The 18,943-nt window shown below is 40.6% G+C and overlaps 1 protein-coding gene across 1 annotated transcript in view; it reads left to right on the forward strand.

The window, feature by feature from the left end:
* CDKAL1 (CDK5 regulatory subunit associated protein 1 like 1) overlaps window positions 1-18,943 on the forward strand; it is a 640,980-nt gene that overhangs the window by 363,266 nt on the left and 258,771 nt on the right. The window contains exon 9 of the mRNA XM_040967680.1: window positions 5,254-5,420. Coding sequence (XP_040823614.1) covers window positions 5,254-5,420 — 167 coding nt within the window. The remainder of the gene's footprint in view (window positions 1-5,253; window positions 5,421-18,943) is intronic.

The following is an 18,943-nucleotide window of genomic DNA, read 5'->3' on the forward strand; positions in this document are numbered from 1 at the left end:
TCCTCTCCTGTGCACACTTTTTCTTCCCGCTGTGTATGTACTCATGTGTAGTCATACACACATGTGCTATGTGTGTGTTAGATTAAATGCTTTGCAGGTAATATCTAAGTTTAAATGTGCACATTTTTGGTGATGAAAACGTCCTTCTTAAATACCGTTGATGTAATCAACATGTCCTGAGTGCTTGCTGTCTGCTAGGCGCCGTCAGTGGGCCTAGGCCTATGTGCTTCTGTTACGATGTGTGCACTTCTGTCCAGGTGATATTTATGTTCTGTCAATAGAGACAAGTCAAGTAAGAATAATTGTAACAGTGTGTTAGGGAATTGTGTACCTGGTAGTTGAGAACACAAAAGAGAGAAGGTAAATTACTTTCAGCTTCCATGAAAGTTTTCTGGAAGAGATAGTCGTTATGCAAAGAGGAGTGGAAGAGGAAACGTATGCTTAAAGCACAGAGACTTCAACGAGTTGCCCAGTGAGCTACGGAGGATTTATCCTGGTTGAAGTGGAAGTGTTTTGCTGTGTTGTTTATCAAGAGCACTAGTTGAGAGAGAGTGTTCTTGTTCCCAGAAGACATGTGCTGATGTATTTAGAAGTGAAGTGCTATAGTGTTTGCACCAGTTCTCAGATGGTTTGGGGAGAAAAAAAGAAGCCCATATAATATAGGATAGTGCCTAGTAGACAGTAAGCACATATATAGATATGCATATATATATATTCATATGTAGTATTGTCTACTAGGCATTACCATTGGAGAGAGAGAGGGATAGAGAGACTCTGCTACTGGTTGACTCCCCAGGTGGCCACAACAGCCAGGGCTGGATCAGGCTGAAGCCAGAAGCCAGGAGCTTCATCTAGATCTTCCATGTGGATAGCAGGGGCACATGCACACGGCTGTCTTTTTCCCAGGCCATTAGCAGGCAGCTGCACCAGAAGTGGAGCAACCAGAACTTGACACATCACCCATATAGATGCTGATGTTGACAGCAGTGGCTCACTCCACCCACTGCAGTACAGCCCTGGCCGCTCCATCACAGTTCAAATGCTTGAACAGAAGACCCTATTTATTTCTGACTTTCTAAGATTATTTTTATGAAGAAATAATTCACAACATAATTAATATGTACTCTAACAGAATCAAGCGACAAGAAGTAAAAGCGGATCATTTAGTGAACACTAAATTACTAAAACAAATACTATGTTTCATTTTAATTCCTTATGGGAGAGTGAAACCTGTATCAGGATGTTGGAAAATGGGGTATAAAATTGGGAGGATGAAGGAGTAGAGAAAATAGGAATGGAGAACAAAAGGCAAGGAGAACTGTACATCAGCAAAAGGAAGACGGAGGTGCAGGTGGAGGGAATTTTCAGATTGTTTAATAGATGTGATTGTCTCTTCATCTAGGACCCTGTAATTGTAATCTCTTTAATAGCTGTTTGCAGTACTTTATTTTTATAGTTCTTATTTTTGAAGGCTGCTCATCTTGGGCTACTTGAACAACTTGTTGTGGAAATTTTTTCAACGATAAAGCCAGTGCTACTAGGGAAATATCTCTCCTCTGACCAGATGGAATTCATCTTCACCCAAATTTTAACTCACTTACAAAAAAAGTTCATACCTAGGGAAAGTCAGAGTGAGTCATCAACTTTTGAAATTGGATTTTGGCAAAGTTCACTTTTTCCAGGACATTTTCTTTGTTGGGGGATTGTTTTATTGAGGACATTATCTTTGTTTTATTATGAGCCTTTTATGTCTCCTACTTTTTCCGTCAGCTGTCGACATCTCACATGACTGTCGGTTGGAGATCACAAGGTGGCTGTAGAGGGTGCCCTGTGAGCAGGGGAACATAGCTGTGTGTTCCAGCTACAGGCTCATCTGTGATTGCATGACTGAGATGGTAGCAGATTCCAACAAGTCAGCTGTTTTCTAAGGGCTTTCTGCTGTGAAGTGCATTTCATTCTGTTAGTACTGGCTTAGGCTTTTCAAGGGGAATTCATCTTGAAGGTAGTACATGATTCGTTGAACCCAGCATTACATCACAGTAGTCAAGGAGACTGGACAGCTTCAGGGAAGTAAATGTCAGACAGATGAACAGTTATGGGAAAATGTAAAAATTTCTTTCTGAAAGCTTACAAGGACAACTAATTTCTGTCTTGCGTTTTGCTTCCCACCATTTTCCATTTTTGGCGTGTGTTTCTGCTTACAGGTCTGGGCTGCTTAGTGTACCATCATTTCTCTTAGTTCTTCCTCAAAGCCCAAGTTGCAGTGCAGCCTGGCTTTATCTCATTTGGAGTGATGTCCTATCTACTTTAGTTCATCCCAGCAATTCCTTCTGTCCCCTTCTGGCACTTCCACTAGGGATGCTCATGAACTTGCCCTCTGTCAGTGTTTCCTCTTCAGCTCCTGTGTCATGGTTTTTGTTCATGGGAGTTTTGAAAAAGAATTCTTATTTGAAAGACAGGCTATGAGAGAGGGTCATCTTCCATATGTTGGTTCACTTTCCAACTGGTTGCAAGCACTAGGGCTAGTGTTTAATTAATTGTATCTGTTGGCAGCAGCCCAGGTACGAGGAGAAGACACCTTAGGCAGGCTTCCTATGCCCATTAGCAGGGAGATGGATTTGAAGTTGAGGAGGCAGGACTACTGCACCAGTGCTCTGACACAGGATGTCAACTCAACCCAGAGTGCTACAACATTGGCCCTCAATGCTCAGAGAAACTTAATGATGAGTCAGTGTGCTGAGCTGAAACAGCTGCAGTAGGTGAGGGCCTGGTAACTATTTGGTGCTTGAGTAAAGAATTGTGTGAGGGGTGTGTATTTTTGCACAGATGCTCTCCTTTAATTGGTTCTTGTACCAGGTTGCTATTACGTGTTGTATTTCAGCTCCCTTCATCTTGGAGATACCCAGACTGCTGCTTGGTTTTTTTTGTTTGTTTTTTTTTTTTTTTGGGTTTTTTGGGGTTTTTTTTGCCCATTTAGGAGGGTTTCCAGCACCTTCGTGTGTGTGTGTGTGTGTGTGTGTGTGTGTGTGTGATTTCATTTGGTGGTTCACCCCACCAGGGGGCTCTTGATCTCTTCCACCTATGTAGCTTTAAGAGCCAACTGCTGTTTTCTGCGTGGTTGTTATTTCCATTCCTATTCATGGTGATTTTCCCCTTCTATATTCATCAAGCAACCGAGGCACTGTTCCAAGAAATCGTTCCCTCTACATACGGCATAACATGGAACCATTTGGATGGAAAAATTATAAATTAAAATTATTCTGTTCATTTTAAAATATTCACATTGTGTTGCTCAAATGCCAGTAACTGGAAAATCATGGATAATGTCCTGTTTTTATAACCCCTTTTAGAATGTTTTGAAATCTGTTTATGTTGTTACTTAGCCATCTTTTCCTAAAGTGGTTTTGTGATTAAAAATATTTTTTTGGAAAAGAAAGACTATTAGCTCAGTGTCTGATGGCATATATGATATGAAGATGATACTGCTAATTGTAGTCCAATTCTAAATAGAAAAATATTCCATGAACAGAATATTTATAAAATTGAGACTACAAAGATAATCTATGTATATGCCAGATGATTTCTTTGGAAGATAGGCTTGTTATTAAGTGATTAAAACTAAAGATTATTTCTACAGTTAGGAAGTCATGGGTTTTCCTAATTAAAGTATCTAATACTGATGATTTTCAAAAACTAAAAACATTTTCAACTTTTTAAAATGGAGCTGTGATTTGTGTCTTCCGTTCTCAGTGCTAAGTCATTGATTCTGTAATTTTGGAAAGCTAAACTTTTATTTCCCTCCTTTGGGTGTTTTTTTTTTTTTTAATGATAAATGGATATGGGTGAGGATATGTATGTCTCAAAGATAGGCAGGTGGGGAAAATACAAAAAATGTTTTTACATAGATTGGGCATTTTTTAAAATAATAGTCAATGTATCTTTAAGGAAAAAATCATTTTTAGAGATCTTGGCGCTATATGTTATTGTGCCTCCATGGAATATGTTAAGGACTACAGATCTTTACTTTCTGCTGTTTTATTACACTTTTAAGTCCACATTCACAGAAAGACAACTTCTGGGTTTACTTGTGGGTTTTTTTTTTTATGTTGATGTGTCTCTTGACAAGGAATATTCAAGTGTGTTTTGCAATTCTTGTGTTCTGTCAACTAAAGACCATTTAAAATTATAATTTTAAGGCACTCTCTAGAAACATCTACCTTGGATCAAGCTGCAGTATCATTTTATGGCCTGTGGATGTGTTGGATTCTTCAGAGCAGCAAATCACTTGAACAGGGACCAAATTCCCAGGCTCGATTCCTTGTGCGCTTTAGCCTTTTCAGTCACTTGGCCTTGTGAAATAGGCTCATCCTTGGAATTTGAGTTCTGAAAGGTTCTGTGTGTGGACCATGAAAATCTGGATGATTCTTGCTGACTCTCATTCATTTTAAGTAGCACCCAGTGAGCTAAAAGCATTTCCTGTTGATTTTCAGAATGATTTTATTATAAGCTATAAAATTTGCAGTCAGGATTTTGTATGCCTATGATAGCGTATACATACACAAACACACCTTTGTGTATACATGTTTTGTGTATGTGTGGTACCCAGAATGCTTACTGAATGTATTAGGTGCATGTACTCATTTTCCTAGCCTGTCTGATAGAAAATAGGATGCAGGCTATCTGTGAACAGTTTTTCTAACACAAAGAACTTAACACATCAATCAGCTTTTCTGAATGCAGCAATGAAATGAACACCAATTTTAGTTGCATAAAAATGGCAGATTTGAGCAGCTACTGCAGGAGAAATTCTGTGAGTTAAAGCTACATTTGACATACTTTCTAGAGCTGGTGACAGGCTGATGAGTGAGCTAGCTGATGATGGTACCTGTTCTGTGGGGAGTCTGTTTTAGTTCCAGAGCTGGTGGTGTTCAATGCAGTAGGTATTCTCTGAGGTGGGATGAAGCTTTAGACTTGATCAAAGTGCTTCAGAGGAAGCACAGCTGAACTGATTGGCTGTGAATGTTAATCACTTCATAGAATGCACTGATACTTCACAGCAATGTTGTTACTCTTTGGTGTTCATAAAATGGACTTATTAACCCACTGCTACCATGGGATAAGCTGCTTTTTTCTCTGCAGTTGCATACCCAGACTGACTGCTTAATGATGTTGAAAAATAGTGCATCAGAATGAGCAGCTATGCCACCTGAGACAGTACCTAACAGATTTGTTCATTATCTCCTTGATTCCCAGAGGGCGTCTGTGAGATCTGGCTGACCAGTGAGGACACAGGGGCCTACGGCAGAGATATTGGCACTGACCTCCCCACGCTGTTGTGGAAGCTCGTTGAAGTAATCCCCGAGGGAGCAATGTTGAGGCTTGGCATGACAAACCCACCCTATATTTTGGAGCATCTGCAGGTAAGGCAAAGGAGCCATTGACTCAAGACACAGAGCCTAAGCAGACCTGACCATGGGCCAGCAACAGTGTCTCCCCATGGGACTCATTGCAGACTGCCATGCGGTCGCCTCCAGCTTCTATTGTAGTGCCACCTGATGGAGAATGGAGACTGGTGGCCAGCCTATTCGTTTTCTTTCCTTCCTCTTCATTAATGCATGTTGCCTGATTCTTGTTTATATTTTCCACCTTAGCTCTTGTATCTTTGCAGCTTTTCCTTTTCATTAAATAGATTTACCTTAGTTCTTCCCTGGTGAACTCTCTCTTGTTCCTGGCTGCTGTCACATAACAGTAATCCTTGCAGCTAATAGTCACTGTGTTTTACCTGAAATATTTTAACCTGTTTCAGTAAGAATACCATGCATTCAGTTGGAGCATGGATTTCAACATCTTCCTTTCATCTGGGGATGAATGGTATATGGGAAACCCAGAGTCTGATATCCATCCACTTGATTCATCTAGGGTCACTGCAAACAAACTAGGAGGTCATTAAACCCATGCTCTCGTTACCCATCAGTGCACTCATGCTCAAGTGACAAGTTAGAGAAATGGACATATGTCCAAGTAACTGTGGTGCCAGATAACAAATGCCAACAGGGGAATGGGCAGCATTTGATTTAGCCAATAAAGTAGTGCTTGGGACAACTGTATCCCATATGAGAGTGCTTGGGTTCGAGTCGTGGCTCTGCTCCCATTTCTGTCATACACATCCTGGCTGGTAGCAGCGATAACTTAACCAGTCGGATCCCTCTCATCCATGTGGAAGATCCAGATTCAGTTCCTGATGCCCAACTCCTGCCTGTCCGACTCCAACTGTTGCAGGCATCTGGGGAGTGTACCAGTGAACTACCTTTCCACCTTTTTGTCTGTTCCTGTCTTTTGAAGAAATAAACAGCTGAATAAATTTTCTAAAACAGGGAGCAATGAATAAGGACAAGAGAGCAACCATGTGGCTTAGAGAGTATCCACTGGTTGCCCGAAGGTCACTTGGGAAATAGAATAATTACCTCAGACTATTAGTGACGGACATACAGTCTGTCAAGCACTGTATAAAATCTGTACTTGAAATCAGTGTGCTCTTTGCAGTATATTTGTGCAGAAGACAGCTAAATTTTTTTTTAAGATTCATTTTTATTGGGAAGTCAGATATACAGAGAGGAGGAGAGACAGGAAGATCTTCCGTCTGATGATTCACTCCCCAAGCAGCCACAACAGCTGGAGCTGAGCCAATCCAAAGCCAGGAGCAGGAGCTTCTGGGTCTCCCACGCAGGTGCAGGGTCCAAAGGTTTTGGGCCATCCTTGACTGCTTTCCCAAGCCACAAGCAGGGAGCTGGATGGGAAGTGGGGCTGCCGGGATTAGAACTGGTGCCCATATGGGATCTGGGCGTGCAAGGTAAGGACTTTAACCATTACACTATTGTGCCAGGCCTAAAAGCTTAAATTTAATGCAGTTTTTGAAATTGATAAATACAAATATCTAAGCATTTAAAAGATTTTTTTCTCCTAAAAAAATTATTTCTCTCAACTTAAGGTCTATATTTTTTCCGTAGTATATATTTCCCATAAACTTTGTGAAGAGGCCTTGACCATCTGACAGTTAAGTGGACATTACTGTTGTCATTTTTAAAATTAGCTCTCTATATTATTTGTTTAATTTTTGTTTTATGACACAATTTAAAATAGCCACTTGCATTTCCCATCCCCCTCCCCAAGTTCCTCCCCTGCCCACTGATTTCCCCTCTAGTTTTACAGTGGGTGTCCCTCATGCTGCTTTGAAGTGTCTCCCGACAATGTAGGCATGGACAGTGTCAGAGAGTCCAGGGTCCTACTGTCAGGACATCTTCAGCCGTTTCACTGGGGGTTCGTAGAGACATACTGCTCTGTTTCCATATCTGTACACATTTGTTTCCACTATACTTCTGTAATTCATTCCTTTAAATACAGAGCCAGTGTGCACAGTCCACAACAGGGAAAAAAAGAGTAGACTTTCAAAACATGAAGTTAACGAACATGCGATAAAAATACGAGTGCATCAGTAGAGCAGTGAGAGAGTGTCAAGAATCTTCTTGTAGGAATAGATGCCAGCGCATGACACATGTTGTGCTAAAGAGATTACAATAGAAACTAGAACATTGTTGCTCATGAGATGTAGCAATAACAGGGATAAAAGGCACATTATCAATCTCAGGTGTTTGAACAAACTTGCCACTGAGTAACCAGCACATGAGTAACAAAAAGGAAACACAAAAGTCTCTGTGAAAAATAATGTCTCTGTGTAATCCATGAGCCAGTGATGAATTTGACAAGAGAAAAGGAATTATTTGGAATAAACAAAATTGAAATAAAAAACATCAAAACACATGGGATACAGCCATACAAACAAACAAAAAACAGTATGGATTGGATTACTGAAGTTACACTTTCCATGCTGGTTTCCTTATATAAGAGAGAACATATGATATTAGTTCTTTTGTGATCGACTCCTTTCACTGAGCATAATGGTCTCCACTTGGGACCACCTAGATGTATATAATATAGTTTCATGGTGCTGTAGTTTGTTGTTGTTGTTGTTGTGGCTGTTCTAACTCATACCAGTTGTTGACCTTGTTTCATGGCTTCTCAGTTATGGAAATGTGTAGTGATGGAGTACTGGGGTCTTTCATATACAGATGTGGGGGTAAAAAAATGGAACATGCATCCCTGCTTCCAGATGAAGGATGGATTCCCAAAGAAACTGTTGGACACGTGTAGACAATGGGATGCTGGACTGTCTGACATTGTCTGTAGCAACAATGTCAGGGTACACTTAAAAAGAGATTGATAGAATCATTATTCCTTATGAAGGACTACACCATTGTAGTAAAATGGGGAAAATCTGTCAGGGGTGGGAGTTTGGGAGGGGAAATCCAAGCTATACGAAATTGTACCACGTAATTCAAAATTCAATATAAAAATATATTTACAAAATAATCTCAGATATTTACAAGCAATCAGTCTCTTATGGAGACTCTTATGGATGATCAATTAATGAATCACAAGAACTTAATGAGAAAGATACAAATAGAAAGCGTGAAAAGGTAAATTCACAGGAAAAAATAATTGGATTTGACACTGCAAAACTGTAAAATGAAACAAAAAAAAAGCCATTCCCTGAGAAGAACAGCAAAAGATCCCCTAGCCATGTTAGCTAGTGCATCACCAGGGCACAGTCTCTTAAAATTAGAAATGAAAGAGAAATGGTTCCAGTTTTTTGCTCCTGACATGGGTGTTGACATTGCTGGCATGGGCGGTAGGAGGGATTGCAGTGCGGTTGGGGCTGGGGTGGAGCTGGAACTCTTGCTTGGCGCACCCAGCACAGCTAAAGGAGCCGCCAGTGCCTCTCGGCGTCTGGTGGGGTCAAAGTCCTCAGTCACGGACCTAGGCTGCCTTCCTTCACCCAGCCACCACTACATGCTCCAGGGGGCATGGAGCTCCTGTTTGGTGCCTAGTTCTGTACTTGGTGAAGTTTTAGTGAATAGACTCTGCCTTACCAGAAATACACTTTAGCCATTCTGTGTGGTTCATATCAAACTGATTGTTAACTATAAATATACAGTGAAAAAGACTTAGCAGTTTTAGCCTTGTTCTTGTTTCCCTAGCTAGGTCATTCTAGTAACTATATGTGATTTATACTTTAAATTTATTGAGTACTTCAGTGTAGGATGATTAAGACTTGCTGTTTACAAATTTGTCATAGGCATGTCAACTTTTATTCAGCACTTTGACTCAACACTTGTAAGAACAAGTGAATCTCAACCAAAACAAAATATACCAAGAAGTATGACAGCCATGCCGTGTTTGCAGGAAAGTTGAGACACACATTGTGAACACCAGTGGATGCAGTGAATGTGTGAGCAGAAAAGGAAACAGACCTCACCCATGTATGGTTTGTGATAACATGTTAATTTCTTTGAAATGAAGAAATGTATATAGTAAGGATGGATAGTCCCAGAGTAGCTAGAGTCAGAAGTTCAGATAAATCCACACAAGAGAAATATTCATGTGTTAACTCTGAATAGACTAACCAAATACTACTTGAACTAAATTCATCATTTCAGTGGATTACAAGATTGCACTAGCTAAGACAGAATGCAGAACAAATCCTCAAGCTCACCGCCTAAACCAGTGCCAGTACTGCCAATTCAGCCAGCCCAAAATAGATGCTGGAGGAGAGGATCTGAAGATGAATGGACCATTCCAAAATACGACATTGTAGTATTATTGGGAGATACCAGATGTGTGGTTCACAGCTGGCAAGTGATCACAAGTTCTAGTTTGTTACCATTTATATTAAGTTTTTGCGATAAAGGTGTGTATGAATCTGGTCTTCATCCTACATTGTCATCTTAAAACAGGACTTTGTCATTTCTTTCTCTGGATATACCTTTCCCAGTAGTGACTCAATAAATGAATGTAGGAGAGAAGGAATCAAACAGCCTTCTGCTTAAAATGAATTGTACAGCCTATAGTGTAGCCATATATCTTAAGTGTAGACTCTGACCAGAAGAGGCCCAGTGCAAGGGCTCAGTGGTAAATCCTCACCTTGAAAGTCCCAGGATCCCATGTGGGAGCCAGTTCGTGTCCCATCTGCTCCGCTTTCCATCCAACTCCCTGCTTGTGGCCTGGGAGTGCAGTAGAGAATGATCTACCTTGTGACCCTGGACCTGCATCAAACACTCAGAAGTTCCGGGTGCCTGGCTTCCAGTTGGTTCAGCTCCAGCTGTTGTGGTTATTTGGGGAATGACCCAGCGGATGGAGGAACTTTCTCTCTGTCCTCCTCTCCATAAATCTGATGTGAATTTCAATAAAAGTAAATCAATCTTTAAAAAATTAAATAAGGTCATTATGGGGTATATGAACTTCTCAGATGAGGATCTGACCCTTAGAAAGCCTTCCAGTCCTTTGTACTTCACAGGCAGAGTGGACAGGGCCGTTGCACACTCCAAGGGGGAGACACCATCTGGAGCTAAGGGGCAAAAGAAAACAAAGGCAAATGGGCCCATGGAAGCCCCGCCATCTGAACTTGGGAGCCTTTTGCCTCTTTGTCACTTTGACATGACCTTCATTCCTGATGGGTTCTCTTCATCCTTATCTGGGTGGCAGAGCCCAGAGCTCGCCACTCCACAGATACAACCCGAATGGCTGAAAAGAAAGGTGAGTCATATGGCAGGCTCACATGGCTCCTGGTATCTGGAAGGAGAGTGGGAAGAAGCCCAGTTGGTGTGATCTCCATGCCCAGGAGCCCGTTGGCTTTTCCATTTTCCTCTGACACATTCAGGCCACTCTATAAAAATGACCTGGCTTATCTAAGGAGTGCTTATCAGTAAGAAAAAGGAGAGGAACAGAAAGAAACTAATGCCTGTGAAAGAAGGTGGTAGGTTTTTTTTTTTTTAATTTTTTTAAATTGAGGATTTGAAGGATTCTACCTTGAAATGATAGTTCTACTGTGTTTTTGCCCTCGGAGGGTTTCTGGAGAACTCCATTGGTAGGACTCGACTCGCCTGTGTGTCTGCAAGATGCATCACTGGGCAGGTTTTCTTTAGAGAGCGGTTCATTGGGCTGTTCTCTCTTTCTCCTCACTTTACTTTCACCTAACAATTGAGATTTAAAAAAAAGAAACCTTCACCAGCTTAAAAAAAAAATTCTTGAAAAATTTAAAGGAAAATACCCAGATTTGTACCGTATTGTTCAATAGTACGGTGTGGAAAAATAGATGGGTTGAGATTTCATTTGATTAAATCTCCCTGGGGATAAAAGATGCCTATTACACTTCACATGTGATGCACTTGTTAAGATTTTATCAAGAACCTGGGCCTGGTGGCATGCCTTTGCGGCTAAAGATTTTATCAAGAACCTAACGTGTGCGGCATGTTCTATGGTAGATACTGAATCAATGTGTACTGAGTTACAGGAAGGGAGGGGAAAGTCCTTATTCCCAGCAACAAGGAGGCACGGAGTAAAGTGACCTTCTGTAACCTCCAGCATCCCTGCTTTTAATTTATCCCTCCTTAAAAACAATATAGGATTCATTTTAATGATGACGTAACTGCCAGTGTTATCTCAAATGTGTATACTGTGGAAACACGCTGGCATTAATCATGACAGTGAGCTTATATAATACTGTATTCAGTTTGGAAAAATAATGGAAGTGGTAAACCAATAGACTGAACACTGTTTAAGCTCATCTGCTGGTGCCTCTGCAATTGGCTGCAGGCTGACAGCAGGTTCACTAGCGTAATAAGTGCAGTCCTCAATAGGCTTTCTCTTTTGGAATGCTGGGCTCCTTTGTGCTCTTCTCAGGCCTCCTGTGCATCCTTCATTATTGTTATTTTTTCACCACTTGGTATTTCTGAAGTTTGCACTTTACTTTTCTCTTCTTCCATACTGAGTGTATGTTGGCAGCTGGTAGTAACAGTCATGTGAATGAAATGCATTCCTGTTTGCGAGCCCGTCATGTTGACTGGTAGGATTGATCCTATAGTGGCACACGAGGTGGTATTCCTGTGCTTCCTTTGCTGTTAAAACTGCTAGTGTCATAACCCTAGCTTGCCCCTCTTTAATCAGCTCTCATTTTATAAAGTGAAGTGATTTGGGACCTTGCTTACATGTTTTTAAATTTATTTTGTCCATGTAAGGTGAACAGTTTCATGTATTTCACAGTAATGACACCTTCCCCCATCCTCCCATTTTCCCCTGGTTCTCATCCACCTTCCTCTTCCTTTTTTCTGCATTTTTAACTGCATTGCTTAGTTTTGCCATCCTCATGGTAGGCAGTCCATGGGTGAACCATTACTTCCCCCACAAGCTAGTACAAAAGAACCCAAGATGGTATGGTAAGAGCAGTAGTAGTGATGCAACAGCTACTGCCAGTGGCACATCAGAAATGACTAATTTTTTTTCTTTTCGGTTCTGAACAATGATAGTAATAATGGTGAAACCAGTATAATTTGTCAAGTGTTTGTTATTTCTAAGAAACCATGCTGATTTCTTAAACATCTGTGATGACTTTTCTCCTAACAGCAAGCTAACTGTATGGATATTGTTGGCCACTTTTATTGATTGGGTAGCCGAGTATTAGATTAAGTAACTGCTTAAGCCATGTTGCTGGCTAGCTTCTGAACCTGCTTGAGTGTAAAGCACCTTTCCACTTCCTGGGCTGCTCCTGCCTACCTTCTGTGAAGTGTTGCACTTTGTCAGCAGGTCTCTCAGTGCTCATTGTGGTGCTCAGTGATTATTTAACATGCATGTCTAACAAAAGCACTGTCTGTAGGGAGAGGCTGTCCACACTTGTCTTTGTATTTTAGTACCTTTGATAACACACACTCAATGTGTATTGCATAATGTGATACCTCTGAGTTTCAGCTCTTCTAGCTGTTCCTTGTCTGTTATGTTGTTATAAACTGGATACCTTCATATCTTTGAAGAGCAGCTAGTTTTGGGAGAGTTAGGAATAATGGGCAAGTATTTTTCTCTATTTTATTTGGAAGACAGTGGCAGGGAGAGGGGAGGAAAGAGGGAAAGCGAGAGCAAGGAAAGTAGGAGAGGAGAGAGCGCAAGAGAAAGGAAGAGAAATGTCTTCTGTCCTCTGCTTAGCTTCCCAGATGGTGACTGCGCTGAGCTGGACCAGGCTGACAGCCGAAGGCAAACTTCTGAGTCATCTATGCACATAGCAGGGACACAAGCACTTGGGTCGCCTTGCACTGTTCTCACAGATGGTTTAGCAGAGAGCTAGGTTAAAAGCAGATCAGCCTGCAGACCAACTGCTAGTCTGATGCAGGGTACCAGAATCAAGGGCAGCAGCTTACTCCTTGCACTGCAGTCTTCATCATTTATTTTTCTCTTGAGTTACAGAAACCTCACCTGAGAGTGTATTTTGCTTTATTTGCCCTGTTCAAATGCCACAGAGACAAGATCTTTAGGTCTACCTACAGCAAATGAGCTCATTGTGCAGTTATTAAATTACTCACTCTTCTTTCTTCTGCTTCTTATAAACTTCATTAGGGAAATGGGCAGTAGGTTGTTACGGAGAAATTAAAATCAGTTTGTGATGATTATAGTTTTGAGGCTTGACTGATAAGGGAAAGATACTGAATCTGTTGAGTGGTAAGGAAAATTGGAGATGTGTGTTTATTATGTTTATCTAAACTCTCCTGGTTCTCCTGGAGTTGTTCATAATTTAAAGCAGCAGTTATTGTACTTTAAGAGTAAGGTATGTCTCAACATGATATCAGTTTTAATGATCACTTAGGTGTGTATCTCAGAGACAATTAATTTTAGTGCAAATGCTTCTTATTAAGGATATTAAATTCAAATTGTGAATGAAGCAATAAATTGCATGTTAATATCTTCATAAGATATCACTACAAAGCATGGATGCTGATATTCACATTGCTGTGACTAGTTAGCTTGAATTAATATATTATTCAGCACTTGCATTTAGGTGTTTTATATTATATGCCATCATGAAGACAGTCACAAGTAGTGATCATTCAATATCCCCTGTGGTTTTAGCTTGGTAGTCTTATTCGATACAGCAAATTGGTTTCCTGCTACCCTTGATTTTTGCATCTTTTCTTCTAGTTAAATAACCTATATCCTAATACAGTTGTAAATTTAGCAAAATCATTGTGCCTGGCAAAGGACAGATGATATCTGTGAGGGACTTTTGTTGCTTGGAGTTTTATGATTATTAACAATACCTCAGGTTATGCAGACTTTTGAAAAGACCTCAGAGTTCCAAAATAATAGCACATTCAATACTTACTCGTGCTTAGTGTTTCATCAAAGCAATAGAGAGTTTCAAAATTGAACACAGCAACTCATAAGTGGCCTTTATGAATTTTTCCCCTTAGGGTTTATACTTTTCTGAATAAGAGAAATATATGCATATACAGTCTGTTATATCTAAAACATTTCCTTCCTTTTTTGACAAATAAAAGGACATGTTAGATGATTTATTTTGAGCAAGGAGATGGAAAATCCTTCTTTTCTGTCATCCACTGATAGTTTTGGAGACATGACCATGTGTGGTTTGACCATACTGTTGGCACCAGTTTATTGCTATTTGTAATCATCGGAGCTCTATTTCATTCTTACCATGGCATTTATGAATAAATTTTCAGAGGTCAGTGAATCCCTTGAAAGTGTGGGCAAGATTTGTGCCGCTGAAAAACAGGTGTGAGGGTGGGAGGGAGGAGAAAAGAGTTCTGCCCACAAAGGAAAGTTACCCAGACTCTACCAGGCACTGAATTTTCATAGGTGGCAGAGGCCCTCTGGAAGTAAAGCTGTGGGTGGAAGAGATGGTCCAGTTCCACTTGCTGGCTGATTTGACTTCTGAGGACAGAGAGATTTCTGCTGCATCCTCCAGCTTTCCCAACACTGCCTTGCCTGTTGGGCCTGGGCCCAAGCTCTAACACAGCTTCAGTAGGGGTATTCCGCCAACCAACAGCCTTGTGTCTCTACCCATCACTGTGTCTCTACCTCTTCTTTCCCAGGATACTTATTGTCTTGTCCAGGCTCTAGCCCTGGATTCCAGCCCTGCCACAAGAGCCTAAGCTTTTCTTGAACTCAAGGATCCCTCAGAAATGTGTGCATAACATACTACTAACTGCCTGAGCCTAAGTTAGTACTAAGATGTCCTGGTGATTGAGGACCCAAGAAAAATATGACTCCTAAGAAGATAGACTTGATCTTGGAATAAGTTTTCTCCAGTGCTGCACAATGTTTATAATCCTGTGTATGCTTTCAGAGGGGAAAATAATCTGTTCTGGGAATGAATATGGATTTCCTTGTGTAAGTAATGTTGAGTATGTCTCCCTTGAGCACAGTGGGGGGCTCACACCTTAGTTCCAGATTCTGTTACAAGATAGAATGCAACGAGGTTCTTGGCTCAGGGTGGCCAAATATGTTTAATTATCCTGAAATGCTTTGGTCCATCCTGTGGCATAAACTTTGGAGCTTCTCAACTGCTAATACCATTTTCTCCCTTGCAGTTGGCCTAAATTACAGAATACTGTTAATGGAATGTTGTAACTACAGATATTCATTTCTAAAAGCTGATATTTTGCTGAGAGGAAAAGAAGAATGTAGGGATAAAATAGTGTTTCAGGGCAACGAGTGAAAATGCTTTAGCAAATCCCTTATACAGAAACTGACATCACAGTCGGGTATTTAGAGCCATGCATTTTTTTTGCTGTTAACAAAACAGACTTCTGTATATTACAAAACAGACTTCTAAAATATATAGTTAAATCTCTTTCGTTTGAGCATACTGAAGAAGCTGGTAATTTACATAGTTCATTTATGGCATAGTTCATTTATGGCATTCATTTTAGTGTAGTGTATATTTCAGTTTACATCGAAGGGCATTAGACATGGTTATGATTTAATTTGCATCTTAAAAGGTCTTTTACCTTGCTAGTGCCCTGATTCCTTAATTTCACTGGAGTACTTGAGAAGACTTGCATGTCACCTGTCAAAATCAGTACAGTTCAGCCCTCGCAGTGAGCCAAATGCAGACTCTGACTTCCTTATTAATTGAGGAAGTCAGTCAGGCTCACACCTCTGGGGGAAGCTGTCTTCACCTTTCCTTTCTCAGGCACACGGCGCGGCTAGCACGTAAGGCAGTCAGCGTAGCCTCCCTTACTCTTTCCCCCTGATTCTGAAGTCCTTTATTGATTTCTTTGCTCGGATGAGCAAATGAAAAGCTACCTTAGGCACTTGCTAATTTAGCTTTTGCTGAAATGAAATCCTCATAGTTTGTATCAGGTGTGTAATAGAATTCTCAGGAGATTCATGGTGTAGAACGGCAAGACCGGTAATGAAGTTAATGGTTCATAGAATAATTGATAGTGAGCCACATTGCCTATTTATCAGAAAACAAACTTCATAGCTGTGGTCTGCTTCTGTTTACTTTGACTCTATTAAATTGTTGATTTCTTTGTTTATCTCATCCCTCTCCCACCTGCCCACACACTCATCTTAATTTTCCTACCACCACAGTAATCTACCTGAAAATGGTAAGTTTCCAGAATTTAAATCTCAAAATGCCTAATTTTCTTTAACAATGAATAATCATTGTGTCCAAAATGGAAAGGTAAATTTTTTATATTATTATCATCATCATTTCAACCACTCTTACAAACTCATTCTCTTTCATGAATGGTAGCAACAACCAAATAAATTATAATGGGCACAAATGGTCTGTGTGTTTTAAGTTGTCTTTAGCATAGAAAAGTCTGTATGTGAGCCAGAGAAAATCAAGCTGATTGTTTAGATAATACTGACAGCTTTCCAATTGTTCGTTAGTTTGAGGGGGTAAAAAAAAATCTGTTCTGTTTCTCTTTATAGCATGTATGAGTGATTTTCACAAAAGGTTGTGAAAGATGCATATTATGAAAAAAGTTATGCAAAAGTTTCATAAATGTGTTTCACGTATAAATTTACTATTAGCTGCTTTTTCCATGGAATTTTGAATTGCTTCCGTAAAGGATTGTTTGAGCAGGGAAAATATTACAAATAAATTTGTCAGTAGTGTTTGGCAATGCAGAAGTGACCATCAGGGCTGGTGTTGTAAGGCAGTGGACCCTGGTGTTGCAAGAGCACTGGTTCCTGTGTTGGCTGCTTCCCATCCAATCCAGCTCCCTGCTAATGCGGCTGAGAAGCAGTGGATGATGGCTCGACTCTTTTTTTTAATTTAAGATGATTATTTTTATTTTTTATTATTTTTATGTAGTTACAGTGCAAAGGGTCAAGGGCTGCAGGAAAGGGAGTGAGACTATTATTTCTACATTTTCTTTTTCCTCCCTGTATCTGAGGGAAAGAGGGGAGATCATGGGAGAAGTCACACCCAGCCTCCCAACCATCCTAGAGTCCCTGATGTGGGGCATGCCCCAAGGGTCCTACTCAAGAGGTTCAGGTAGTTCAGCAGTTCTCATGGCTGGACTCTTAAGTGTACAGCCCTTGTGGGATGCCCAGATGGAGTTCCGGCTTCTGTCTTCAGTCTGGTTGAGCCCTGGCCATTTCAGCTATTTTAGGGAATTGACTAGACACTAGCCTTTTAGTTAACTGGATGCTGCACTTTCAGTTTTTGTTTTCTCCACCTTAAAAAAGCAAAAAACAAAAAACACCTGTTAATTTGATTATGGTTCCTCTATTCCTGTGTTACTGCCTTTGTCCTACTTCAGGGGCTGGAACAAAGGCTCACAATTTGGGTGGCTTCAAGCAGCAGAGGTTAATTCTCTCAAAATTCTGCAGGCGTATGGTCCCAAATCAGGGTATGCACAGGGTCATTCTCCTGGGGGGCTGTGAGTGAAATTCTGTTCACTTCCACACTCAGAGCTTCTGGAGGTTCCTGGAGTGCCATGGGGTTTCTTGGCATGCAGGCATGTCACTCTGAACCCCAGCTCCTTGTTCATCTGGCATTCTCTCTGTCTCTCTGTTGAAATGCTCTCTTGTTATATATCAGTCACTGGATTGGGCATACCCTAATGCAGTGTGACCTTGGTTCAACTTGGTTATTTCCGTAAACAGTCCATTAGCAGAAGCTCCTGGCTCCTGGTTTTGGATTGGCTCAGCTTCGGTCATTTTGGCCACTTGAGGGAGTGAAACAGTGGACAGAGAATCTATCTCCTTCTGTCTGTCTGCCTTTGCAAGAAAAATAAACAACAACTGGGGTAAGCTCCTTTTCTACCCTCTTTCTTTGTATTATGTTTTTCATAAACTGTGTCTTTATATAATGTGTGACCATCAAAATAGATTCATATTAGCATTTTATGTAGTTGTCTTTTTAATCAGGTAAGATAAACATGAAAGTTATAAATAAGATACATAGTACAGTTTTTCATGTTTACTAATGCTGTCTTTGTTAGTGCTCTTCATGGCTTCGTGTAGATTGGAGTTCCTTCCCAGAATTCTTTTGAGTGTGAAGAACTTTACTAAATACTGCTGGGAAAACAGTTCTGCCAGCAGTGAATTCTCTTTTTTTGTTATCCAACAATATCTTGATTTCTTCTTCATTTTTGAGCAATGGCTTCCCTACTGATAGCAGTCTTGGTTGATGTTATGAATTGACTGAAGAAATCCCAGAAATGAGTCAGAGGCAGACTCTGGAAAGCTCCAGAGTCTTTATTCACTGGCTGGTGCCAACCAGTTGACTGTCCCATACCATTGCAAGTGTAAGAGGAGACCAACCCTGATGAACTGTGCTCAGGGGTTTTTAAGCAGCCATCATCCAATCAACTAAGAGCACTGGCACAGGATACGAATCATTCCGTTAACAAAGCTTACATGAGTGCACAATACAAATTATTCAGTTAACTGTAGTGGTATTAAACAGATAATTAGTTTAAACATCTTGCTGTCTAAACTGACTAGTAAGTAGGAGCTACATCCTGTCTAGAGGCGAACAACTGAACCAAACAGATCCAGACAGATCCTTCCACGTCAA

The sequence above is a fragment of the Ochotona curzoniae genome, unplaced genomic scaffold, assembly GCF_017591425.1.
Source record: "Ochotona curzoniae isolate NIBS_2020 unplaced genomic scaffold, NIBS_Ocur_1.0 scaffold_461, whole genome shotgun sequence".
Taxonomy (NCBI): domain Eukaryota; kingdom Metazoa; phylum Chordata; class Mammalia; order Lagomorpha; family Ochotonidae; genus Ochotona; species Ochotona curzoniae.